The sequence below is a fragment of the Gossypium raimondii genome, chromosome 4, assembly GCF_025698545.1.
Source record: "Gossypium raimondii isolate GPD5lz chromosome 4, ASM2569854v1, whole genome shotgun sequence".
Classification (NCBI taxonomy): domain Eukaryota; kingdom Viridiplantae; phylum Streptophyta; class Magnoliopsida; order Malvales; family Malvaceae; genus Gossypium; species Gossypium raimondii.
Window position 1 is genome coordinate 9,384,933 of NC_068568.1, and position 26,217 is coordinate 9,411,149.

The following is a 26,217-nucleotide window of genomic DNA, read 5'->3' on the forward strand; positions in this document are numbered from 1 at the left end:
TACTTGCGGATAAAAAGTGTCAGCAAGGTTTTTGTATTAGAAGTTCAATTATACTTTGTCCATTTTATTTAAGAATGGGCAAATTAGTTATTCTATATTAGATCAAAGAACAAACTGATCCTTCTGTTAAAAATTCTATCCAATGCTACTATTAAAAATTAATCCATGTATATTAGTATGAGGTACATGTCACATGTAACTGTTTAGTTATTTTGTCAACTACACCAGTTTTTAACAATAGAAATAGATAAAATTTTCAACAGAAAAGACTAACTTGCTCTTTGATCTAATGTACAGGGAGTAATTTACTCAATTTTTAAGTAAAAGGGGACAATGTTTTTCTATAAATCATTAATGCACAAAAATGAAGTTGCACTTTTCTCCTGCACAACTTTTTTTAGCTTTTATTTAATCTTTGGGTCATATATTTTAGGTAAACTACATCCAAGGTCATTAAACTATTAATAAATTTAAATTTTGGTTATTCAACTTCAAAAAGTTACAAATTGGTCACTGAACTATTCAAAAGTTACAAGTTGGTCACTGGCATGTTAAGCTTCTAATGGACATTAGATGTGGGGACGGGTAAATTTATTGTTTGGTCACTCAATTATTAAAAAAAAAAACTTGAGATATTAATTTGGTCGAGAGAATATAAAAACTTAATAGCACGTTTTATTAATTGTTTCAATTAAAACATTATTAAATTATGTCGAGAGTGACTAAATTGTAACTTAATAATAGTTGAGTGACCAAATTGTAAATTTACTTGTCCCCACATCTAACGTTTGTTAATAACTTAATGAACCATGACCAAATTATAATTTTCAAATAATTTTGTGACTAATTTGCAACTTTTTAAGTTGAGTAACCAATGTATAACCCTATTAATAGTTTAATGATTGTTAGTGTAATTTTCCTTTAATTGGAAAAAAAGTTTTACTAGTTCCATGATGTTAATTCATTATTTCTATCTACTTTATACATATTTGTGTTTTTTAAGGGAGTGGGGAATGAGTAAAAACTTTAGTTATTAAATAAAACGTGATGTATTAAAAACTAAGAGAAGAATACAAAGATTAAGAGAGAAAGAAAAATAAAGAAATGAAAGGATGATTCAACTTTCACTTGGGATACCATAAGTTTGTACAAAAAATTGGAAGAGGTGTGGTTTGAACTTAAGACCTCTAAAGAATATACAAGATACTTAACCATCAAGCCTAAAGCTTATTTCTTAACTAAAGTTTTGTCCCGTTGGATTTTTCTGGTAAAAGTTTTTAATGAGACAGCTTGTAATAATAGATTGTGTACTCTTTTTACTTCATTAGGTTTTTATCCTAAAGGTTTTTTCTTAATAAGGTTTTAACGAGGCACATTTTTGTTGATGGACATCCAAGGGGAGTGTTGTAAATCCATTGATAAATGGATGCCCATAACCCCCCTTAAATTTATCCTATTGTAACCCATAAAGAATGAATATCCATAATTCCTAAATTCATTATCTTGTAAGCCCTAAATCATTTATAAGGTACCTTAATGTTGATCATTAATACTTTGTAACTTATGGTACTTGAAGCCTTATAAATAAAGGACATGTACAAGCTTATGGAATTCTAAGTGAAAGTCGAATCATCCTTTCATTTCTTTACCTTTCTTTCTCTCTTAATCTTTGTATTCTTCTCTTAGTTTATAATATGTTGGCAATTACGAATCATTGTTCTTTATTAACACTAGAAATCTTTTATACAATTATGTGTGTATAAATTACAAATTTCAAATATAAATGTGTGTTTAAAAATAATACATAATAAATAATGAAATATATGGTTTGAAATTGATTAATAATAACATGTGAAATATGTATGTTATTAAAATTAAAAAATTAGATTAAATTGTTTATCATGATGATATCATCAATCTTGAGTCGGTGTGACACCAACTCAATCAAATACTATATATATATATATATATATATATATATATATATATATATATATATATATATATATATATATATATATATAACTTATGGAAGTAATAAAGTGTGCATTATAAAATTAAAATATATAAAAAAATTTAATATAGAATTTTGGTTGAGTACTAAATTAAAGATTTTACTAATGTAATTGGTGTGGGTTCAAATCTCACTAAATGCAAATTTTAATTGATTTTTTAAGTGAAAAGACGAAAATACCCTCAAATAATATTACTTATTTTAATTATGGAAGGGCATACCTACAATTTTCTAACCGAGTTAGTGCCCAGTTGACTCGTGACACCAAATCAATCAAGAGTTCAACTAATAGTAAGTATAGATATATACTACTGATAGTGGTGATAAAGTGTACATAATAAAATTAAAATATATTAAAAGATTAAAATAAAGCTTTAGTTGAGTAGTAAATTAAAGGATTTACTAATGTAATTATCTTGAGTTCAAATCCCACTGAATGTAATTTTTTATTAATTTTTTAAGTGAAAAGACTAAAATACCCTCTCAAATAATATTACTTAGTTTAATTACGGAAGGACATACTCATAATTTCCTAACTGAGTTGGTGTTCAGTTGACTTGTGACACCAACTCAATCAGAAGTTTAAATAATAGTATAGATAAATAAATCATGAGAACCACAATGGACACTAGAAATCCTATCACAGGCGTATGCATATGGAAACTACAAATATAGAATACAAATGTGTATTTAAAAATAACATACAATAAATAATGAAATGTATGCCTTGAAACTAATTAATCATAATTACACTTGAAATATGTATGATATTAAAATTAAAAATTAGATTTAATTGTTTATCATTGTGTTGTTATTAATCTTGAGTCATTGTTGAGTTAACTTATGACACCAACTCAATCAAATACATTATTGATAAGAAACCCTATCACACGTGTATGCATGTGGAAGTCACAAATTTAGAATACAAATGCGTGTTTAAAAATAACATACAATAAATAATAAAACGTAGGTTTTGAAATTAATTAATTATAATAACACATGAAATATGTACTATATTAATATATATAATTGCTTCAAATTTATAAATAATTTAAAATAAAATTTTGGTTGAGTTGTAAATTTAAAATTTTTCCAAGTATAATTGGCATGGGTTCAAACCCCAAAAAATTGATTGAGGAGAGAGAAAGTGAAAGTGTGTCCAGCAAGACGCGTTTTCACTTCTCTCTCCAAAATTTGCCTATTCCCCTAAATATCCCACAAATCAGCCCAAAACCAAAAATTAATTTTTAATTTTGGATTTTATGTCAAAATCGACCCATTCCAAGTATTTTATTGTAGTTACTTCAAGAATTTCAATTTCCCTAATTAAAATTTAAGTGAAAACTTGTTAAAGTGGTTTTAGTAATATTTATGGAATTTATTTATAAAATAAAATGTTGATTTGTATTATGGAATTTAATAGAAAGTGAAGAGGAATTCTTATAATAAATTGAATAGTTGATGTGTAGTGATTTTGAAGAAAAGGACTAAATTGTAATGTGTATAAAAGTTAGATAAGTGAAATTAATTACTAGATAAAGCATTTAAGTGAACTGTTAAATATTGAAAAATTAAATGTCAAGTGATATTTGATGATTGTTGACTTTTATATAGGTAAGGACTAAAGTGCAAAAAGAGTAAAGTTTGAATTACCTTTATTTACTGAAAGAATGTAATGGAATTAAATATTTAAATTTTTGTGTACACAAAATGAAAACTAGTAGGATATAAATGTCATGCTATTAGGAAATTTTCACGCGCACAAGTGATGGTGGCACTTCGATGCAAGTGATAGTGGCACTCCCGTGCAAGTGACAGTGGCACTTTGGTGTAAATTATTAATTTTTCTTCATATCCTATTGAGTCTACAATTGGGCTATAAGTTTTAAAGGTAAGTAAATTTATTAATGAGATTGGTAAGTGGCTAATAAATTGTAAACTTGAGACCCCACTATAGTTATTATCTAATTAATTGCATGTATGATAGTATTAATTCATAAGTTTATATACATTAGGATTAGCTAAATTTTTTAGTGAAAATTTTCACAAGCTTAACGCGTTATTTTTCCAACGCGTAGGTGAAGATTAGACTTGAAGTTTTAGAATCAAGATTAACCTCTACTCATCTCATCACATGCCGAAGCTTGGAAGAGAGTATGGTTTTGATTTTTGGCAATAGTTTATGGCATGTACATAGGTTTAAACCAAGTATGTATGTGAAAGAATTATAATGGAAACATTTGATGAATTTTGATCACCTCGTTAACTTTGCAAACTTAGTCATGTTTGATTATGTTTTAAGTTGAACTAGGTGATGTTAAAGGTTGGAAATAGATTAATATGAATGATATGTTGGTTGAATTGGTTGAAAAATCCTATTTGAGTATTGTTTTAGGTGTTGTGAATTGAAATATATGGATTTCATGAAAACAGAATACACGTCACAACGTCAGATCTTCACATCGTGACAAGCCAAAGTCAATGAGTGACATCGCGATCTAGAATCCCCGAAGTTGCAACGTCAACTCGATAAATTGGAACTTTACAATTTAGTCCTTAATCAACTTTTGACCACCAAAAGAGCTTTCGTAAGCCTATATAAAGCTCGGATATGTTTATAAATCATGTTATAAAAGCGTAATGAGCTTAATAGCTTGAATAAAAATGTTCAACCGATATGAAATTAGTTGTAGTTGCTCCAGCAACAAATGTGACATTCCGAAGCCTTGACTTGATGATCAGGTTGGGTACAAGGTGTTACAGGTTGACTTGTGACACCAACTCAATTAGGGATTTTATTAATAGTATAGATATACAATGGGTTGAAGTAATAAAGTGTGCATTATCAAAATAAAAATGTATAAAAATATCAAAGTAAAGTTCTAGTTGAGTGGTAAATTAAATGTTTTATTTATGCAATTGGTTTGGATTCAAATCTCACCATTTGCATGTTTTTATTGATTTTTTAAAATGAGAAAGATTAAAGTACACTCGAATAATATGACTTATTTTAATTACGAAAAGGCATTTCCTTAATTTAACAACTAAGTTGGTGACCTAATTGAGGTGACATCAACTAAGTAAAACACTTAAATAATAGTATAGATATAGATATACAATTGATGGAAGTAATAAAATGTGCATAATTAAATTGAAAATGTATAAAAATATCAAAATAAATAAAACTTTAGTTGAGTGGTAAGTTAAAAGGTCTTACTAATGCAATTGGTTTGAATTTAATTCCCACCATTTGCATATTTTTATTGGTTTTTTAAATAGAAAAATTAAATTACCCTAAAATAATATAATTTATTTTAATTACGAAAAGGCGTTTCTATAATTTAACAATTGAATTGGTGATCCGATTGAGTGTAGCACCAACTTAGTAAAACACTTAAATAATAGCATAGATTTTAAAATTAGCAATGACATATTTTTAAGAAAGTACCTATAAAAATGAATTATATTTTATAGTATCCTAAAATTAATTATTAATAAGAATAAATCTCAAAATATATAATTATGGTTTAATATACAATCAAATACGTAAATTTTAATTTTATGCAATTATATATATAACATTTAAATTTTACTTTAATTTTAAACAATTATATATACCACATTTTAATTTTAGATATTCTTTTAATACCTCATCATTTTAAATTTTTTATTTGATACACAAACATTTTTTACAAATAAAAAATAATTAGACTAATATCTTTTATAAATATATATAATTCAATCAAAATTAAAGTTGTAACAAAAACAATATTTATATATACTAGATAATATCACATGATTTAAGTGAAAATTTTATAGAACAAAGTTAAAATAAAGTAATATAATAACTAAATATGGCTTTGGTTGAATAATAAAATTTAGGTGTTAAAAATTATAATTTTTGTGTCTTTAACTTGTATGGATTGGTGATTAAAATTTTTGTCACACGTCTGTTTGACACGGGTTCAAACGGTGTTATCTCCATCCCCACCCCAATATTGTATCAAAAAGTATACTTTTTTGTACTCCAATCATTTTTTTAATAACTATTGCCTTGTAAAAATAAAACGCTTTTAATAATTTCACAATTGAATAGGGACCCGATTAATAAGTGATATCAACTTAGTCAAAATATTAGGGGTAAACTACACTAGTAGTTACCCAACTATTAGTGAATTTCTTTTCTTTTCTTTTCTTTTTTGTCACCCTACTATGAAAAGTCACAAAATGGTTATTTAACTATTCAAGTTTTGTCTCTTTTAGTCATCAGCTAGTTAAGGTGTCAGGTTTTAAAATTGGCATATTAGCAACTTTAACCTTCATACATTATATCAATTTAGTCTTTCATTCTAAAAATCTATCCTTCAACATTTACACATCATATGATTTGGTTTTTTCTACAATTTTACTTTTCTTTGTGATCCTTTCACCTAAAAAGCTAAATAAACAAATTTATCAGTTACATTTGATTGAAATTATTCAAAAAATGGAAATACCCAAAAATTCAAGATAATAATTTTCATATTTTCTCTCTTTTTTAAATTAACTGTAAATGTCACAAAGAAAAGTAAAATTGCAAAAGAAAGACCAAATTACAAAAATTGTAAAAGTTGAGGATTAATTTTTTAGAATCAAGACTACGTTGACATAATTTATAAATGTCAAGGGTTAAAGTTGTTATTATTCCAATTTTAAAAGCTATCACCATTAGGTGACCAAAAAAGACCAAATTAAATAGTTGGTGACTAAAAAAGAAATTTACTAATAATTGGATGACCATTTTGTAACTTTTCATAGTTGAGTGACAAAAAAATACTAACAATTGAGTGACTAGTAATGCAGTTTACCCAAATATTAAATGGGTAAATTACACCAACTGTCCCTAAACTTTGTTTAAAATTACATTTTCTCATCCAACTTTCAAAAGTTACATAATAGCCACCAACATTATCAAATTGTTATATTTTTGTCACTCGCCTGTTAACTTCCGTTAAAAAAATAATGCTACACCTCATTTTAAATGGTTAATAGCTAATTTGGTCCTTAAACTATAGTTAAGAAATCATTTTGATAATTTTAAAATATTCTTATCAATAATTGTAAAAAATTAAAATTATTAGAAAGCCTATAAAAATAATTAAAATCATATTTTTAAAAGAATATAAAATGTTTAAACATGTATAAATCTAAAAATTCTTAAAATTAAAACATATTTTTTAAAACTAACTTGCAAATTTTTATTATATAAAAAGCTAAAAATTTCAAACTAAATTCTATTTGTTTTCCACCTTAATGAACACCTTCAATCACATCAACAACTTCATATTGTTTACTAATAAATTAATTTTAAATTTTATTTTATTTTATTCTTAAATCTCTAAAAGCTATAGCAAAATACATCTCAATGCAATATTCGGATTCCACTATTAGACCGATTGTTGCTATTCGAGTTTTCAAGAAACAAAATCTAGTCTTGCAACACTACTTTCATTCTTGAGAATTGTAAAAACTTCTATAATGGATGACCTATTTGCAAGATTTTCCTAATAATTATGAAAAAATTAAGAAATAAGAGGGCAAGAGAAAAGAGCAAAATGTTTTATTATACTATTTGGGTTCTTTAGTAAATTTCAATTTTTGAAATTTGAGATTTTTTCTTTTAATTTATAATATGAAGTTTGTTACTTCTTTTCTAAACCCATCATTTCTTTTCTATAATTCCAATTATTAGATTAATTGAGTTTTTGAACAACTTTCGGTTTTAGAACTTTGGAGATTTTAAATTTACAATACAAAGTGCTCTTCTTTTCTCCAAACCCACAATTTCTTCTCTTAAATTTCAAGTCAAGATTTTATTTTCAATTATAAATAAAACATATATATTTTATTTTTAATGATCTAGGAAGAGTAGAGTCAATGTTGATTTGCATGAAAGAAGAGAAAAGAAGAAGAAGAAGAAGATGAAAATGAAGAGTGTAAAACAACAAAGCAAATGAAAAACGAGTAGGACCAAAGTGAATGGTTATTTAACTCTCTTTCTTCTTCTTTTTTTTGTGAAAGTTCAAAGACTGTGATTTTTTTATGAGATCGAAGGTGGAAAAATTAGTTGCAAAATTATTGATTTTTCCTTGCTGCAATTGATTTTTATATAATTTTTTTATTTATTTTAAAGGTTTTTAAAATTATTTTACAATTATTATTAAGAATATTTTGAAATTATTAAAATGACTTTTTTACTTATAGCTCAAGGGCCAAATTAACTATTAACCATTTGAATTAAGGTGTAACGTTACATTTTTAACAAAAGTTAACACCAAGTGACAAAAATATAACAATTTGATAATGTTAGTGACTATTATGTAACTTTTGAAAGTTGGGTGATTTAAATATAAATTTAAACAAAGTTTAGGGACAGTTGATATAGTTTACCCATCTTAAATATAGAATAGATATTTATACATTAATTTGCATATTGAGATTTATTATTATAATTAGGGGTGAGTGTTTGAACTAACCGAGTCGAATCGTGTGAAAAAAATTTAAGTTAATCGAGTTGATGAGTCCTATTTTATCATCCTAACTCAATTTGATTTTTTTTAAATCGAGTCGAGTGAAATGAAATTCAAGTTAAGTCGAATTGAACCGAGTGAAATTATTTGAGTTAAATTATTCGAATTAAATTAAAAATATTAAACATATCAAATTAAAATTTTGTTATAGTAGAACTAATTTGAGCAAATAATTTTAAAATCATATATATTTGAAAACTTTTTCAAAGAAAATAAGAAAAAAATATAGTATGATAAACTTTTAAGTTCCAAAATTATTATTTTAGAATTTTAACTTTCTTTATATATTCTTTAGAAGTTTTATAATTTTAAAAAGTATAAATTTTGAAATTTTAAAATTATTTTGAATTTTGTTAGAGAAAACCAATTTGCTAATTTTTAAAATTTACAGTACCAAATGAGTATTTACACCAATATGTTATTCGAATTATTCGAGTTATTCGAATTATTCGAGTTATTCGAATTCTAAAATTCAACTCAATTCGAACTTGAAACTCGAATTACTTATTTGAGTTGATTCATAAAAATTGAATAACTCGATTCAATTAATTCGGAACTCGAACTACTTATTTGAGTTGACTCGTAAAAATTGAATAACTCGATTCGATTCACTCGAAATTCAATTTTTTTCGATTTTTTCAAATCGAATCAAGTTTTGCTCACCCCTAAATATAATTTTAAAATTTATCTATTTTAAAATAATAGAACACAAGTGCCCATACCCAGCAGGATCCACTACTACCACGCTTATTCACCAATCATAGTTGGTGTAAGGCCCAATTTTAACCTGGGCCCAAAAGTCAGAACCAGAAAAAATAAACCCAAATAATAAAACACCAAAAAATAATAAATACAAGACTCAATTCTTTTTTACAAACCCAATTAGCCCAATAACCAAAAAACCCTAGTGGCCCAATATGACCCAAAAACCAAACATTTTCAGCAGCAAAAAAGAAGGGAAAACCCTAGCCGCTGCCGCCTCCCTCGCACATGCCGCTCCATACGCCAGCTAGCTAACAGCCTTGTACCTGCAAAACGAATAAACGAGGAGAATCTAACAGAAAAATAGAAAAAGAGGATATTTTCGGGCTATAAAAAGGGCCCCAATTTTTTTTACTTACGAATGAATAAAAAAACAGAGAAAAATCAATTCAAATACAAACCATTTTCGAAGGTAGATCTTGTTTACTTTTTGATTTCTTATTTATTTATTTATTTCCTTGTTTTTTAGAAGAAAACAAAAAATAAAAAGATAAAAATCGGTGTTTTTGAGTCGGAGAGTCGAAAAAACCCAAAAACATGAGTTTGTTTGATTTTTGGCCATCATGACAATGGGCGTGTCGCCGTAAACTGACCGTGGCCGACTTGATGGTCCGGCGCCGGAGGTTGGCCGAACTTGAAGGCTATTGCAGAGAAAAGGGAAAGGTTTTCTTGTTTTTTTTATTTGGAATGAGGTTAAAATGATTTTTTTTTTAAAATGGTTTAAATAGAACAACAAAACGACGCCGTTTTGCAAGTGGGTTTCAAGTGTCAAAACGACATCGTTTTGGTCCTGACTCGCAACCCAACCCACTCCAACCTTAGGATCCGCGTGTTTTGTGGAAGGGTCTATTTGCGTGTCTGGCCCTTACGTTTTTTTATTTATTACAATCAAGTTTTTTTTATTATTTTGTCCTATAATTTATTTCGGCTTCAATTTTAGCCTCTGATGGAACTGTGCGTATTGGAGGGTGGGAATTATTTCCCATTCAGTCCCTCCTTCTCATCCGCGCGTTCAATCTGTTCCTCCCTTTTGTGTTTATTTCTAATTTGCCCCAAAACTTGGTTTTAAAGCTCAATTTAATCCTATTTTGTTATTTTGGCTATTTTATTATTATAACTATATCATCAAATCAATTTGTTTCTACATTATTATTTCTGTTATATTTTTATTTACTTATTTAAACATTATAAATACATTTATTTTATTTATCTCATATTTTTTTAATGTAATTTCAAAACTTTAGACAATTTATTTATTATTGTTGTTAATATTTCTACTATAATCCTAATTTCGTCCATTTTATAATAGTTTTTTTTTCTAGGTTAATTTCCTCAATGCTATTTGGTGAAATTATTTACTAATTTCTTTTAATTTTGATATTGTTTTGTTATGTATTTTTTATATACTATTGTTTATACCATGATTATTCATTACTATTATTGTTGATTTTGTTGTTCTTTGATTAATTAGTATTAAAATGATGTATATTATGTGATCATTGTTATTATGTTTGTTTACACTCTTATTGTAGTCATTCGTCGATTTAATGTTTTATCCGTATATCATTTTTAGTATTGCATCAATTTCGACCCAAATGCATTTTTTTAAAATAAATGAATAATACTTCGTATATTGAGACTCGAAAAGATCGTACCCTAACTTACGAGGTCTCAATTTTTTCTTCGATATTTCCAAATATACAAACCTTTTTTAAAAAAAACACATTTTTTAAAAAATTATCTCGAGAATCAAAAAAGGACTGTGTTCCAACTTACAATATATGATTTTTTCTCTGAAACTGAGATGATCAAAATTTTTAAAAATAAATAAATTTTTGGTGTTTATTCTCGTTTTGGAATTTAAGATATTGTATCCTAACTCACGGGATATAATTCTTTTTCTCGATTAACTTGAAATACATCTTTCTTTAATTTTTTAAGTAATTTTAACAAAAGGACCATTTTTTATTTCTTTTAGAATTTTTAATTTTTCAACATTAAGACATTAATTAATCAATTAGGTACCAATTTTAGGCGTGTCGAGGGTGCTAATCCTTCCTCGCACGTAACCGACTCCCGTTCCCATTTTTCTGAATATTGTAGGCCAAAATTGTTTTAATAAATTAAACCGTTAAGAGGTGACCCGATCACACCCTATAAAAATGATCGGTGGCAACTCCCTTTTTTTCATTTTTCAAAATCCAAGTTGGAGACTCCGCTGAGGAAAAAATAAGAGAGTCAAGCCACGAGTTGATTATTTCTTATCTTTTTGTCGAAAATTGAAAATTCATTTAAAATTAAGATCCGCTCATCACATTTTTATGGTCTGCATCATTTTAATATGTTTGTTTTATTGGTTCAAGTATTTTAATCTCTGCATATTGCATTGCATAACCGTTCGGTTATACCCTCTTAAGTGGGAGTGAGAAACTAGTCCTTCGTGAGGTTTTCACCTCCGTATAAGATAGTGGATCACTTTCGGGATACATTCGTACCTATGCCTTCGTGAGATTTTCATCTCCGTATAGTCATAGGGAAATATATTCCCCTGAACTGAACTCGGTTTGTATGAACCTATAATGGGTGAGGATCGAGGAATTTGCTAGTTCAGGTACCCTTTCTTTAGAGCCGAACATCATGTAGTAAGCCTTAATAGCCTACCCTAGGTAGAACCACTCCGCGCCCCTAGTGGTCGACCGAGTAGATACCTTGTTTGTGATTTCTTCTTCACTTTAAATTTTGGTCTTAAATGTACTAATTTGCTTTGTTTTTTTATTGTGTTTGCATGACATGCTCATCATATACATAAAAAGGGGTGTCAATTCACATTCGGTTACTAAATAGAGAGCTTGCCATGGAGAATGAATTTCTTGATAAAATGGAAGATAATATGGTTGTCCGAATGTGGTCAGAGAGGATGCAACTTGAGAAAGGTGATAGCTTGACCGAGGGGTACACATCAGAGTTATGGGACTTCACTTGTATCAGCATGACTCAGAACAATCTCTAAGAGTTGAAAGAAATTTAGGCTCAATGTGATGATAAAGTCAAACAGTTGTTTTGATTTGCCTTATTTACTTGATGTCAAGGTAGACAAGCATTTTTTTCGAGCTTTGGCCCAATTATGGAATTCCGCTTATAGTTGCTTCACCTTTGGGAAAGTAGACTTGGTACCAACTTTAGAGGAGTATATAGCCTTACTTCGTTGCCCGAGGATCCAAGTAGATAAAGCTTATTCTAGAGCCGTCAATGTCCCGACTTTTGTAAAGAAGTTAATGAATGTCACGGGAATGAGTGAGCAATAGGTCGCGGCATGGATCAAACAGAAAGGAGAAAGCAAATGTATCCCCTAGAAAAGTTTACAATATCTGATTTTAGCACACCCTGATACGAAGAAAAAGGGAAATGTTTTTGCTTTGAGCATTTATGGGCTGATTATTTTTCCTAAAGCGCTTGGACATGTAGATGAGGCAGTTACAGACTTGTTCGATTGACTGGATAAGAGGGCCACGCCTGTCCCAGCAATTTTGGCCGAGATATTCAGATCTTTGAACACGTGTCGGAGGACGGGTGAGGGAAGATTCATCGGTTGTGTACAGCTCTTGTTAGCTTGGTTCCACAGTCACTTCTGAAAGGTAGACAAAATTTCTTATCGAGTATTCTCAGAGAATTATTCTCTATTGAAATAAATAGCGGTGACACCGAGGCACGACGATATTAGAGAAGAAAGATGGATGATGATCCTTCAAAATCCCTAAGAGGAGGATGTCGAATGGAGAGTCCCTTGGATGGTCCCTGATGAAATTCTGTATCAATATGGAGATTTTCATTGGGTTCCTTTATTTAGAATTTGGGGAGCTGTTGGATATGCCCCTTTGCTCGTATCAAAACAATATAGATCAAGAAAGTTCATAACGACAACGCAAGGGCTGGCTCAATGTAAGTTTTCTTATAAAGGTGATAACTACAAGAAAAAGATTCGAGAAATGTCTAATGCTTGGAATCAAACGCGCCGGATGAAAAGATTTGCTGTAGGACCAATGACAACACCTAAATATTATGGATGGTGGAGTAAAAGAGTCAATGACAACATTCTGGGGCTGAGTCAAGAAGATGTTCGACCGATTGAGGAATATCCGCAAGTGGTTCCATCTAAGATAGAAATCATAAAGCAGGATTTTTAAAAGAAAAATTCAGAGCTAGGAAAGAGGATAGAGCAGTTGGAGGAAGAAAAAATGCAGTTGAAATTAGATGTTGATGTTCAAAAGTTACAAACCGAGAAATTGAGAAAAGGGAAGAATAAAGCCGAGAAAGATTTGGAGAGTTTGAAAACAGATTATAAGAAGTTGCGTTTGTTGATGAGAACTGCTGGGTTGGAGAAAACTTCAGAACAGTGGCACCAAGAGATTCGAGAAGAAAAAACAAGGTTGATAAGTGGGAAAAGAAATTCGAAGAGGCTCAAACGCGAAACGAGGCCTTAGAGAAGATTTTGTCAGAAAGCCGAAATGAAAAGGGTGAACTAAAAGTTAGGGTGGCTAAACTGGAAAAATCTCTTCATAATTATCGAAATCGTAATTCTGCGATGGAGCTAAGAGCGAGCTTAAGCAAGATCGAGGAAATGAAAAGAAAAGTAGAAGAATTAGAGGCGGCGTTACAAAACTGTGAAATCCGGATTGAACTCCTTGAAACAAGTGGAGAGCGTCAGAAAGAACAACTTCATTTTTTTAGAACCAAGTTAGAAACAGAGATCACATTATGGGAGAAGCCGTGGCTCAGATTCAGGAGGTAGCCGATCACTTACAGACTTTGGCAGTATAGGCCGATATACTGAGTGTAAAGTACGAACTGGAATCAGACCGGGGGTAGGAGCTAGCTTCACTACTTAGGAAAATTAAAGTTTTGAGTATTAGGGCAAAGCCATATATGTAATCTTTTTTATGTAAAGAATTTTTCTTTCTAGTAAAGTTTTTTAAATGGAATTGAATCAGAATCGACGCTTTTTTGCATTCATTTCATGCATTTGCATTACATTGCATTATATGTATTAAAGTCCACCAAAAGATCCTAATTGGATAAAATCATTTCAGTTAATCTAGAAACCGGCAAAAAACTACCAACCAAACATCGTTACGGTACTCAAGCCAAGACAAAAGACATGGACCAAAGATTAGAAAGACTTGAACAACTTCAAAGCGAGATGCAAGACCAACTACAAACGCAAATACAAGAGCAGCTAGCTAAGATCCAACAAGACATGATGGACAAAATGCTAGAATTTCAAAGAAACATGATGACTCAGTTGACCCAATTATTGGCTGAGGGAATAGATAAAGGAAAGGGCCCCATGGCCAATCCTGAGGAGGATAATGAGGGACCGTTCTATCCTCCTGGTTTTACTCCACAAATACACAGACCCAAGCTGAAATGTACACGCAGAGACCATACGTCACAATTAGGCCTCAACAATCTCAGGCTGGTGCTTCAATGCCAATGAACTTTCAAGTTAGATCAGGTTCAAACCTAAGAGATAACCCAGCTTATCCCGTTATCCCTGATTTTGATGAAGTGGCAAAACAGCTAGAAGACATGTGTAAATGGCTGGAGGAAAACTTCAAAGCAATGGAAAGCACTGATAGTAATCATAGAATTGACGCTAAAGATCTGAGCTTGGTCTCAGACTTAGTACTTCCTTACATGTTCAAAATGGCAGAATTTGAAAAGTACAACGGGACCAATTACCCCGAAGCTCATATCACCTTGTTTTGCAGATGGATGACTGGATACGTTAACAATGACCAACAGCTAATACACTGCTTCCGAGACAGCCTGGTGGGGGCAGCATCCAAATGGTACAACCAATTGAGCCGTACCAAGATTGGTTCGTGGAGGGACCTAGCACAAGCATTCATGAAGGAGTATAGTCATGTAACTTATATGACTCCTGATAGAATTACTTTACAGAACATGGAGAAGAAACCTAGTGAGAGTTGTAGGCAATATGCATAGAGATGGAGGGAGGTTGCTATCCAAGTTCAGCCGCTGCTCCTAGAGAAAGAAACTACTATGCTCTTTATCAACACTTTAAAAGCCCCGTTCATCACACACATGCTAAGAAGTGCCACAAAAAGTTTTTCAGATAAAGTCATGAATGGCGAAATGATCGAGAATGCTATAAGAAGTGGAAAGATGGATGTAGGAGAGAGTAACAAAAGGTCAGCCTTAAGGAAAAAGGAAAGCGAGGTGAACAACACAAGTGCGTATAATAAGGGATACTCAAAATCAATTACTGTAAATCAGCCAAGAAAGGTGGTTGCTGGTCAACAAAGTTCATCAAAGCCAGAATCTGGCAAAAGCAAAACATTGAAAAGTCCTAATTTACGCCAATCCCGATGTCATATAGAAAGTTGTATCAGAGTTTATTCGTTGCACATGTCGTTTCTCCTTTTTATTTAAAACCAATACAACCCCCATACCCTAAATGGTATGACGCAAACGCCCAATGCGAATACCATACAGGAATCAAGGGGCACTCGATAGAACATTGCGCTGCTTTTAAAAAGCTAGTCGAAAGGTTTACCAATATGGGCATTGTCAAATTCGATAACCCATCTAATGTAGAAAATTCGTTACCTAATCATATCGATAATGGCGTAAACGCGATAAATGAAGATATGGGGAGAAGAATCAAGACAGACATTGCAGAAATAAAAACTCTTTTGAGATGGGTCTGAAAGAAGATAGTAAAAAGGGGGTCAATCATTTCGAATTCAGAAGGAAGATACGAAAAGACGATGAACTACTGTGAATTCCATCACGAAGTGGGGCACGAGATCCAAGAGTACGAAAAATTTAGAGCCTTGGATCAAGGCATGATGGACAATAAAGAGATGGAGTTCTGTGAAGAAGTTAAAGAAGAGGGAAGTATATGCACGTCAGAATCAACGACGGAGGTTCCAGAAGTCAATTATCCTGTGGTCATCATTTTATGACCTAAAAATAATGAAGCTGGAATACAGGTAACACCAAAGATCATAATTCAGAAGCCTACAGTCTTTGCTTATAAGGATAGTAAAAGGGTTCCCTGGAATTATGATTATAACATGACAATTCCGGGAAAGGTAGATTTAGCCAGTGCTTCAAAAGAGAATCAATATGCAGGTTCTCATACGCATAGTGGGAGGCACTATGATCCGATATGTGCCCGAACAGAACTTGTAAAAGGAAAAGCCCAGACGATGGAGCAAAAGAAGGGAAAAGTAGCCAAACTTGAATCGCCAATTAATGAGCCAATGAAAGAGGAGGAAGCCAAGAAATTTTTGAAGTTTTTGAAACACAGCGAATATAGTGTTGTGGAACAGTTGCATAAACAACCAGCTCTCATATCTGTATTAGCTTTACTCTTGAATTCGGAAGTACACCGAAGTGCATTGATGAAAGTACTAGACGAGACATACGTGGCCAATGATATTTTGGTAAACAAACTGGATCGGCTAGTTAATAACATAAGTGCTGATAACTTCATTTTCTTCAACGATGACGAGATACCACCAAGGGGTATGGGATCCACTAAAGCTCTGCACATCACTACTAGATGCAAAGGGTACACTTTACCGGGGGTTCTGGTCGATAATGGACCAACATTGAACGTATTGCCCCTATCCACACTTACTAGGTTACCTGTGGATAGTTCACATATGAAGGTATACCAAAATATAGTAAGGGCATTTGATGGCACAAAAATGAGAGTCATAGGAAGATTGAAATACCCCTATTGATTGGCCCAACTACCTATGAAGTGGACTTCCTAGTAATGGATATCAAGCCTTCTTACAATTGTTTGCTAGGGAGACCTTGGATACATTCGGCAGGGATGGTACCTTCATCACTACATCAAAAATTGAAGTTAGTGTCAGAGGGTCGGCTAGTGACAATAAATGCTGAAGAGTATATTATTACAGTCGTGACCAGTGATGCGCTATACTTGGAGACAGATGATGAGGCAGTGGAATGTTCTTTCTGGTCTTTAGAGTTCGTGAATGCAATATTTATTACCGAGGGGAATAGAATTCTGGTGCCAAAAATATCTAAGACTATAAGGATGGGTCTACAGTCGATGGTAGGAAGAGGAGCCTTACCGGGAAAAGAACTAGGGAGACATCTTCAAGGAAGAGTCGAAGCTCCAATGTTGAAGGACAAGCATGACTGTTTTGGCTTAGGATACAAACCAGATATGAGACAAATAAGGAAAGAATTAGAGAAGAGACAAGAAATAAGAAGGGTACGTTTGAGTGAGGATGAGGTCAAATGGGAGCCTATGACCTTCCCCACATATCCAAAACTTTTATATCATGAGGGATTATTCATCCCAAGCGAAGAATACCCAGGGAAGAAAGTATTGAATGAATGTTAGGAAATGTTCACATCAATGCCATATACGAAGAAGCAACTGAAGAAGGGACCCTGTTCAATATCTGTCCCTATGAACGTGATAGTGTGCTAAACAATTGAACCGCAGAAGAAATCCCTGTAGTTTTTAGAGCTTACTCAGAGTAATGTTCAGAACACTCTTATTTCTTTTAGCCTAGAAATGATAGGAACCCCTTTGTGAAATAGGCTCATGTCTAAACATCATTATTTTAATGAAGTACATCTTTGCATTCATTTTGAGCTAATATTCTTTCATTTTTTCTATACGAGTAATTATTCTTTCATTCTTTTGCAGATTTTCTTCCAAATCATTCTTTCATTTCATTCATAATCATACTGTACAAATAATTATTCTTAAATTCATACATTCTTTGTATATTCTTTTATACCTACAATATGTCCCTGGATATCAACGACATGAGTGACGTTACTACAAACTCAAAATTTCCTTTTGAACAAGACATGTGTTTAGAGGGATCCCATGACTTTAAAGATGACGTAGACTGTGGCTTATATCCGGACTTGTTGAGGATGGTAGAACAAGAGGAGAAACAAATTCTACCTCACAAGGAATCAATGGAAATTGTGAGCTTAGAAGAGGGAAGAGAGGTGAAGATTGGAACTGATATTACCACAAAGACGAAGCAAGACCTCATTGAATTACTCCAAGAATTCAAAGATGTATTTGCATGATCATACCAAGATATGTCGGGTTGAGCACAGACATTGTAGTACACTACCTTCTTATAAGGAGGATTGCTAGCCAGTTCAGTAGAAACTCCGAAGGATGAGGCCTGATATTATGCTAAAAATAAAGGAAGAAGTCAAAAAGTAATTCGATGCTGGGTTCTTACAAGCGGTCAAATATTCAGAGTGGGTAGCCAACATCGTCCCAATCCCTAAAAAAGATGGAAAAGTACAGATATGTGTGGATTACAGGGACTTGAACAAGGCCAGCCCAAAAGACAATTCCCCATTGCCTCATATTGACACTTTGGTGGATAATACAGCAGGTTATTCGCTGTTTTCCTTCATTGACGACTTCTCTGGATACAATCAAATAAAGATGCATCTCAAATACATGGAAAAGACCACATTCATAACCTTGTGGGGAATGTTTTGCTATAAGTGATGCCATTCAGATTAAAGAATGCGGGAGCAACATATTAAAGAGTCACAGTAGCCTTATTCCATGACATGATGCATACGAAAATCGTGGTTTACGTCGACGATATGATTGTAAAATCCAGAATAGAAAAGGAATATGTACAGGTCTTGAGAAATTTGTTCTTAAGATTGAGAAAGTTCTAGCTCAAGCTCAATCTAGCAAAATGCACTTTTGGAGCTAGGTCAGGAAAACTGTTAGACTTCATAGTCAGTGAAAAAAGAATTGAGATCGACTCAGATAAAGTCAAGGCGATACGAGAATTACCTCCACCACTTACTCAGAAGGAAGTCTGAGGTTTCCTAGGAAGATTGAATTACATTACCCGGTTTATTTAACAATTAACCGAGAAATGTGATCTCGTATTTCATCTTTTGAATAAACATAATCCAGGTAAATGGGACGAGGAATGCAAGGAAGCTTTTGACAGGGTAAAACAGTACTTGTCCAATACTCCAGTACTGTCACCACCTAGTCCGAATAGGCCACTAATATTGTATTTAACGGTGTTTGACAATTCCATGGGATATGTGCTAGGTCAACATGATGAGATAGGAAAGAAAGAAAGGGGGATATACTATCTCAGTAAGAAATTTACTGATTGTGAAATGAGATACTCGCTTATTGAGAAATTATGTTGTGCCCTGATCCAGACAACTCAGAGACTGAAGCAGTACATGTTGTACCATACGACTTGGCTAATTTCAAAATTAGATCCTTTAAAGTATATGATGGAGGTGACTGCTTTGAATGGGAGGATGGCTAGATGGAAGATTTTACTTTTCAAATTTGACATAGTCTATGTGAGCTAGAAGGCTATGAAAGGGAGTGCAATCGCTGACTTTCTAGCTAGTAGAGCCTTGGAGGATTACAAGCCCTTGAATTTTAATTTCCCGACCGAGAACTTGATGTATGTGGCAACCACTGAAGAAAATTTCCAAGTGGGTCACATTTGGAAGCTAAACTTTGATGGAGCCTCGAACACTGTGGGCAATGGAATTGGGGCAATTTTAGTATCCCCAAACGGAGATCATTATCCTTTTACTTACAAATTGGATTTTGATTGCACAAACAACATGGCAAAATATGAAGCGTGCATCATGGGCATTCATGCAGCTATAGAACGTAAAATCAAAGTACTAGAGGTATATGGGGATTCAGCATTGGTAATATACCAACTCAAAGGTGAATGGGAAACAAGAGATCCCAAATTAATCAATTATCGAAAGCTGGTTCTCGAATTGATTGAAGAGTTTGATGACATTACTTTCTGCTATCTCCCACGATATGAAAACCAGATAGCTGACGCGTTGGCTACTCAAGCCTCCATGATCAAAGTGAACAGACAAGAGGACATAAAGCCTATCCAGATGAGCATCTATGAGACCCCAGCTCATTGTTACAATATCAAAAAAGGAGAAAAGGATGACAGCCCTTGGTATCAAGATATATTACGATATGTGAAGAATTATGAGTATCCTGACCAGGCAACTGAGAATGATAAGAGGACATTGAGAAGACTAGCCATTGATTATGTCTTAAATGGGGAGATCTTATATAAAAGGGGAAAGGATCAGGTACTATTAAGATGCGTGGACACTGTAGAGGCTAAAAAAATCTTGGAAGAGGTCCATGAGGGTATCTGCAGAACACATGCAAATGGTTTCACAATGGCTAGACAGATTATGAGATTCGAGTACTACTAGTCCACTATGGAAAGAGATTGCATCAATTATGCCAAGAAGTGCCATAAATGTCAAATTTATGGAGACAAAGTACATGCACCTCATTCACCTCTTCATGTTATGACTTCCCCATGGCCTTTCTCCATGTGACGCATAGATGTCATTGGGCCAATATCGCCGAAGGCTTCTAATGGGCATCGTTTCATCTTCGTGGTTATTGATTATTTCACTAAGTGGGTGGAAGCTGTAACAACCCGATTTTAGGCCTAGTCGAAATAGTGGTTTCGGGACCACAAATTAGACGAGGAAAATTTTTTATTTTTATTATATTTTTATGGTCTAAAATTTCACATAATAATTTTGTGAAAATTTCGTTCAAAAATTTCGACGTTTGGGCACTCAATTTAATCAAAAGGACTAAATTGTAAAAAGTGCAAAAGTTGAGTTCTATATGTTAGGAGTGTCTAATTGTTATGAAATTTTAAATTGGAGGTCCTTAAATGGTAATTAGACCATTGGTTATGTTATGGACAAAAATGGACGTGAAATAGGTGAAATAAGATATTTTTAAGTTAAGGGTATTTTAGTAATTTAGTAATTAAAACATATTAAAAAGACAAAATAAGCCAAATTTCATCATCTTCTCCATGGGGCTGCCGAATGTGTCAGGAGCCATAGCTGGGGTTTGTTCAAGCTTCCAAGCTCATAGTAAGTGCATCTTAGCCCCGTTTTTAATGTTCTTCGCATTTTTGAAATCCTCGTAGCTCGGTTTAGCTTATTCTACCATTAATTCACGGTAGGGTGCATATTTGGAAAAATACACAGAGGTGAAATGTGTTTATTTTGTTGTTTTATGGTAGAATATGAAGCTAGAATTTATGATAAACAACTTTTACTAAGTGATTTTAAGTAAAACCGGGTAAATTGACATAATCGGTAAAAATATTTATTGTTCATAAGTGTATGTTAGAGTGAGAATTTGATGTTGCCATAGGAGGGAAAAGTGTTCAGCATGTTGTAAAACATAAGAATAAGGTGTGAAATTAAATTTTCGAGCCTAGGGACGTAAATGGAAATATACAAAAGTTTAGGGGCAAAATTGTAATTTTTCCAAAGTTTGAGTCAAGGATTGTTTTGATAAATGTGAGTACTAAATAAGTCAATTGTGTTATTATAGATCAAGAAAGAAGTGGAATCGACCTTGACCGGAGAAAAGAAAAGATTAAAGACTAAATTGCTAAAATTTTATATTGTTGCATCAAAGTAAGTTATGTATAAATAATAGTTATATTTTTATAAATTGTGAATTATGTTTGACATGTGAATTAAATTTGAATTGAGATGATGTATTATTTTATATATAAATTTGTTATCTAATCATAGCCTTTATGCAAGTACGAGATTAGATTGAAGGATCAATCGTGAGAAATGCAGGGTCAAGTACATTCGTATTACAACTCGTAATGAATTGACAGAAAAGACCATGGTTGGACCATGGTAGTGAGTGTGCCAGTGTAAGACCATGTCTGGGACATGGCATCGGCACGGACAGAGGAGAGTCAGTGTAAGACCATGTCTGGGACATGGCATCGGTCGATATGAGAGTCAATGTAAGACCATGTCTGGGACATGGCATCGGCTCGAGATGAGAGTCAGTGTAAGACCATGTCTGGGACATGGCATCGGCTCAATATGAGAGTCAGTGTAAGACCATGTCTGGGACATGGCATCGGCTCGATATGAGAGTCAGTGTAAGACCATGTTTGGGACATGGCATCGACTCGAGATTAGTTTTGAGTGCCAGTGTAAGACCATGTCTGGGACATGGCATCGGCACCGATATGTGATCCCATGTAAGACCATATCTAGGATATGGCATTGGCGTCCTACCAGGTGTACAAGATATCTCGAACACCCCTAATATTACAAGTAGTTCAACGGGAAATTCAAGGAGTATGCTCAAGATAAGTAAGAGTAGGATATGTGAGTATTATGACTAGGCACAGGTATGTATATGAGACTCATAAATAATGTGCTCAGATTATGATGCATTATTGATAAGGATGCAAACGAGTAAGGTGTGTCTATGATCACTTGATTGTTATGTGCCAAGACATGATATGCTTTGGTGTAAGTGTATATAAATGAAAGTGAACACAAACAATTATTGAATGAGTGAAATTGACCTTAAAATAGTTGTGGGCAGCAGCATTAGTATAACTTTGAAAAATAACCAAAAATGGTGGAAATTGAATTAGAGAGTGAATAAGATATGAAATGAAACAGGGGTGACTTTAAAGAATAAACTGTACTAATTGACCAAGTAAAAAATTCTGAAATTTTTATGACAAGAAGATATGTGAGTCTAGTTTCTGGAAAAATTAACGGATCTTAATTTGGAGCTCTGTAGCTCCGGATAAAAATGATTTAGTGACTCTAACTCAAATAGACAGCTTTAAATTTTAATATAAGTGAATAGTGAAACTATGTAAAATGCTATTTAAGCATGTTTTATACATAAAGGATGTGGAATGGAGAGGAGGAGGAGGACAATAAAATGTATGAAAGAATTGTGTATAATGGTCATATGCCCGATTATAATCGGTAAATGTTAAATCGAATGGTAAATACGTATTGGTACTGAAGGAGCTATTGCGGTATTGAAAAGCAATTGATCAAATACTTAAGAAATTTAGTCATGATATATATATGTGTGATAATAATGATATATGGGTGATTATATCATTGAGTTGTATTGGTTAATTCGGTTTATGTGATGGGAAAATATAAGTTTCATAGTATGAGAGAGTGGTATTGAAATATATATATTGAATTGAGAAATTGTTTTGAATTGTGAACATGAGAGATTGTGAATTGAATAAAATGGAAATGAAGATTTGAATTACCTCGATAAGTACCGGTCTTGTAGGCCCTATTTGTTATGAGTATAATATTTTGAGGATATGTTGTAAAGAATTATAAAAGCATGTTAAAATTTGAAGAGTTTAAATTTGAATGAAATTTTATAACTCGGTTTAATACGTTACATGTGTAAGTGTTCTAGTAATGCCTCATACCCTATTCCGGAGTGGAATACGGGTAAGGGGTGTTACAGAAGCTGCTTCATATGCTAACATTACAAAGTCAACAGTCAGTAAATTCTTGAAAAAAGAGATCATATGTCGATATGGAATACCTGAAAGAATCATATCTAACAATGCGTTGAATTTGAACAACAGCACAATAGAGGAGGTCTGCAATCAATTCAAGATCAGACACCATAACTCGTCACCGTATCGCCTAAAAATGAATAGTACGGTGGAGGCAGCTAATAAAAATATTAAGAAGATTGTGAGGAAAATGACTGGGACTTACAAAGATTGGCATGAGAAATTACCATTTGCCCTCTTTGCTTATGGAACATCTATCAGGACCTCCACCGGGGCAACGCTTTTCTCTCTAGTTTATGGGATGGAGGCAGTTTTACCCATTGAAGTAGAGATTCCTTCTATCTGGGTATTGGCTAAGCTAAAGTTGGATGAAGCAGAATGGATCTAATCTCGATATGATCAATTGAACTTAATTGAAGGAAAAAGGCTAAAAGCTATGCACCACGGTCAGGTGTACCAAAAACGAATGATGCGAGCTTACAACAAAAAAGTTTGTCCCAGAGAATTCCACGAGGGGAAATTGGTATTAAAAAAGATCATTCCCCTACAAAAGGATTTTAGAGGGAAGTGGATGCCAAATTGGGAAGGACCTTATGTGGTAAAAAAAGCCTTATCTAGAGGAGCATTGATTTTGACTGAAATGAATGGTAAAAACTTGCCTAATCTTGTAAATTCAGATTTAGTCAAGAAGTACTTCACCTAAAGAAGGAGAAGGGACCAAGGCGAAAACCCGCAAAGGGTGCTTTAAGTCCTAAAAAAAAGGAGAGGCTAAAGTGAAAACCCGAAATGGACGCCTTGAGACCAAAGGGGATTTGAGTTGAAAACTCGAAAAGGGCGGCTCAAATTTTGATCAAAATGTAGCATGCGGTGATCTTGCTATACCTAAATCAACAGAAAAGAGAATGCGGCATCTGGGGCATCAGGAAAGTACTGTAAATCTCCTAAACACATGTCAAATTCAAAACAGTTTTTCAGAAAGTCGGTACAGAGAAGTTCAAGTTGCAATATCTGAGGCACCTAGTCTTCATATTACTGAATTTGCTATTCTTGTAATACTTTATTCTTTCCAAAATACGTGTTCTCAACCAATTCTTTTTACTATCCTTGATAGTTTATTCATTTCGAGCTATGCTCCAAATCAATTCTATTCTTATCCAGTGTTATGATTTTTTGCAAAGCATGTTGCATTGGAATAATGATTAATAGATTAATAATACTTTCACAAAGAAAGTTTTGTATATTATTCTAGAAGTTTCTAAATAATACAAGAACCTGAAATAGGACTATTGTTTAGAACGCACCGGGTTTAAAGGTTGGAAATATCTTAAAAGGAAGAGTCTAAATTAAGACTATCCCTTTGGATTTTGTTGTCAAAATATTGATTGAACAAAATGACAAGATATCGTGTTAATGATAAAGCTTCATTGAACAAACGAGTAATGATCACCAAGAAATAAAATGAGGTGTTTCTTGAGAAAGAAATTCTATATTCGTGCATAAATATCTGGTCACGACACCCTGAGAATGGTGTAAAAAACCAAAGAAATTCACATCCTACTCTTAAATTGCAATAGGAGAGGATTGAGAGAGAGCCAGATCTTATACTCTTGAGTTATAGTGGGAGGAAAATGGTACAAATCTTATGTCCCAAAAGTACAATAGATTGAACCTTGAAGTTACAGTGGGGGCAATATGATTAGGATATGAAGCATTTCTTTGGAGATACCAGCCGAACAAGATGGCGTTATAGCATGTCGGTGATAGAACCTTAATGAACAACGAGCAATGACAACTCAAACATTAAGGAATTCTCATGACATTCTGCATTCATTCATACACATCTAGTTAGGAGATTTTGATTCATTCCGATCATAACATCCTAATCACTAGGCATAAATAGGCCCATGAAAAGGATTCTACAAGTCATGTTCCCTAGAGAACAAATCGGTGAAACCACAAATCCTATATCGCTAAAGTTGTAGTGGGATGGATTGAAGTCATTATGGCGAATCTTATTTCCCTGGCATTGCAGTGGAACAGATTAAAGTTACAAGTTACGGTAAATCTTATTTTCCTGAGGTTGTAGCGAAGCAGATTGAAGCCACCAACCTTATCTCCCTGAAGTTGCAGCGGAGCAGACTGAAGACAATGAATCTTCTTTCCCTAGTGTTGCAGTAGAACAGATTAAAGCTACAAATTATGGCAGATCTTATCTTCCTGAAGTTGCAGTGGAGTAGATTAAAGCCACCAGCCTTATCTCCTTGAAGTTGCAGCGGAGCAGACTGAAGACAGCAGATCTTATTTCCCTGGCGTTGTAGTGGAACAGATTAAAGCTACAAGTTACGGTAGATCTTATCTTCATGAAGTTACAGTGGAGCAGATTGAAGCCACCAACTTTATCTCCCTGAAGTTGCAGCGGAGCAGA

General features: G+C 32.9%; 1 protein-coding gene and 1 long non-coding RNA gene across 2 annotated transcripts; both read left to right on the forward strand.

Moving 5' to 3' along the window:
- The first annotated feature begins 20,013 nt into the window (after nt 1-20,013).
- LOC105779059 (uncharacterized) lies at nt 20,014-20,643 on the forward strand. Its single transcript, XM_012602810.1, has one exon. The coding sequence runs from the start codon at nt 20,014-20,016 to the stop codon at nt 20,641-20,643; it is 630 nt and encodes a 209-aa protein (XP_012458264.1).
- Nucleotides 20,644-21,287: 644 nt separating this feature from the next.
- Nucleotides 21,288-21,987, forward strand: LOC128040633 (uncharacterized). The gene is made up of 2 exons (XR_008195438.1): nt 21,288-21,330; nt 21,800-21,987. It is a non-coding gene; the product is annotated as an uncharacterized LOC128040633 (long non-coding RNA).
- The last annotated feature ends 4,230 nt before the right edge of the window (nt 21,988-26,217 follow it).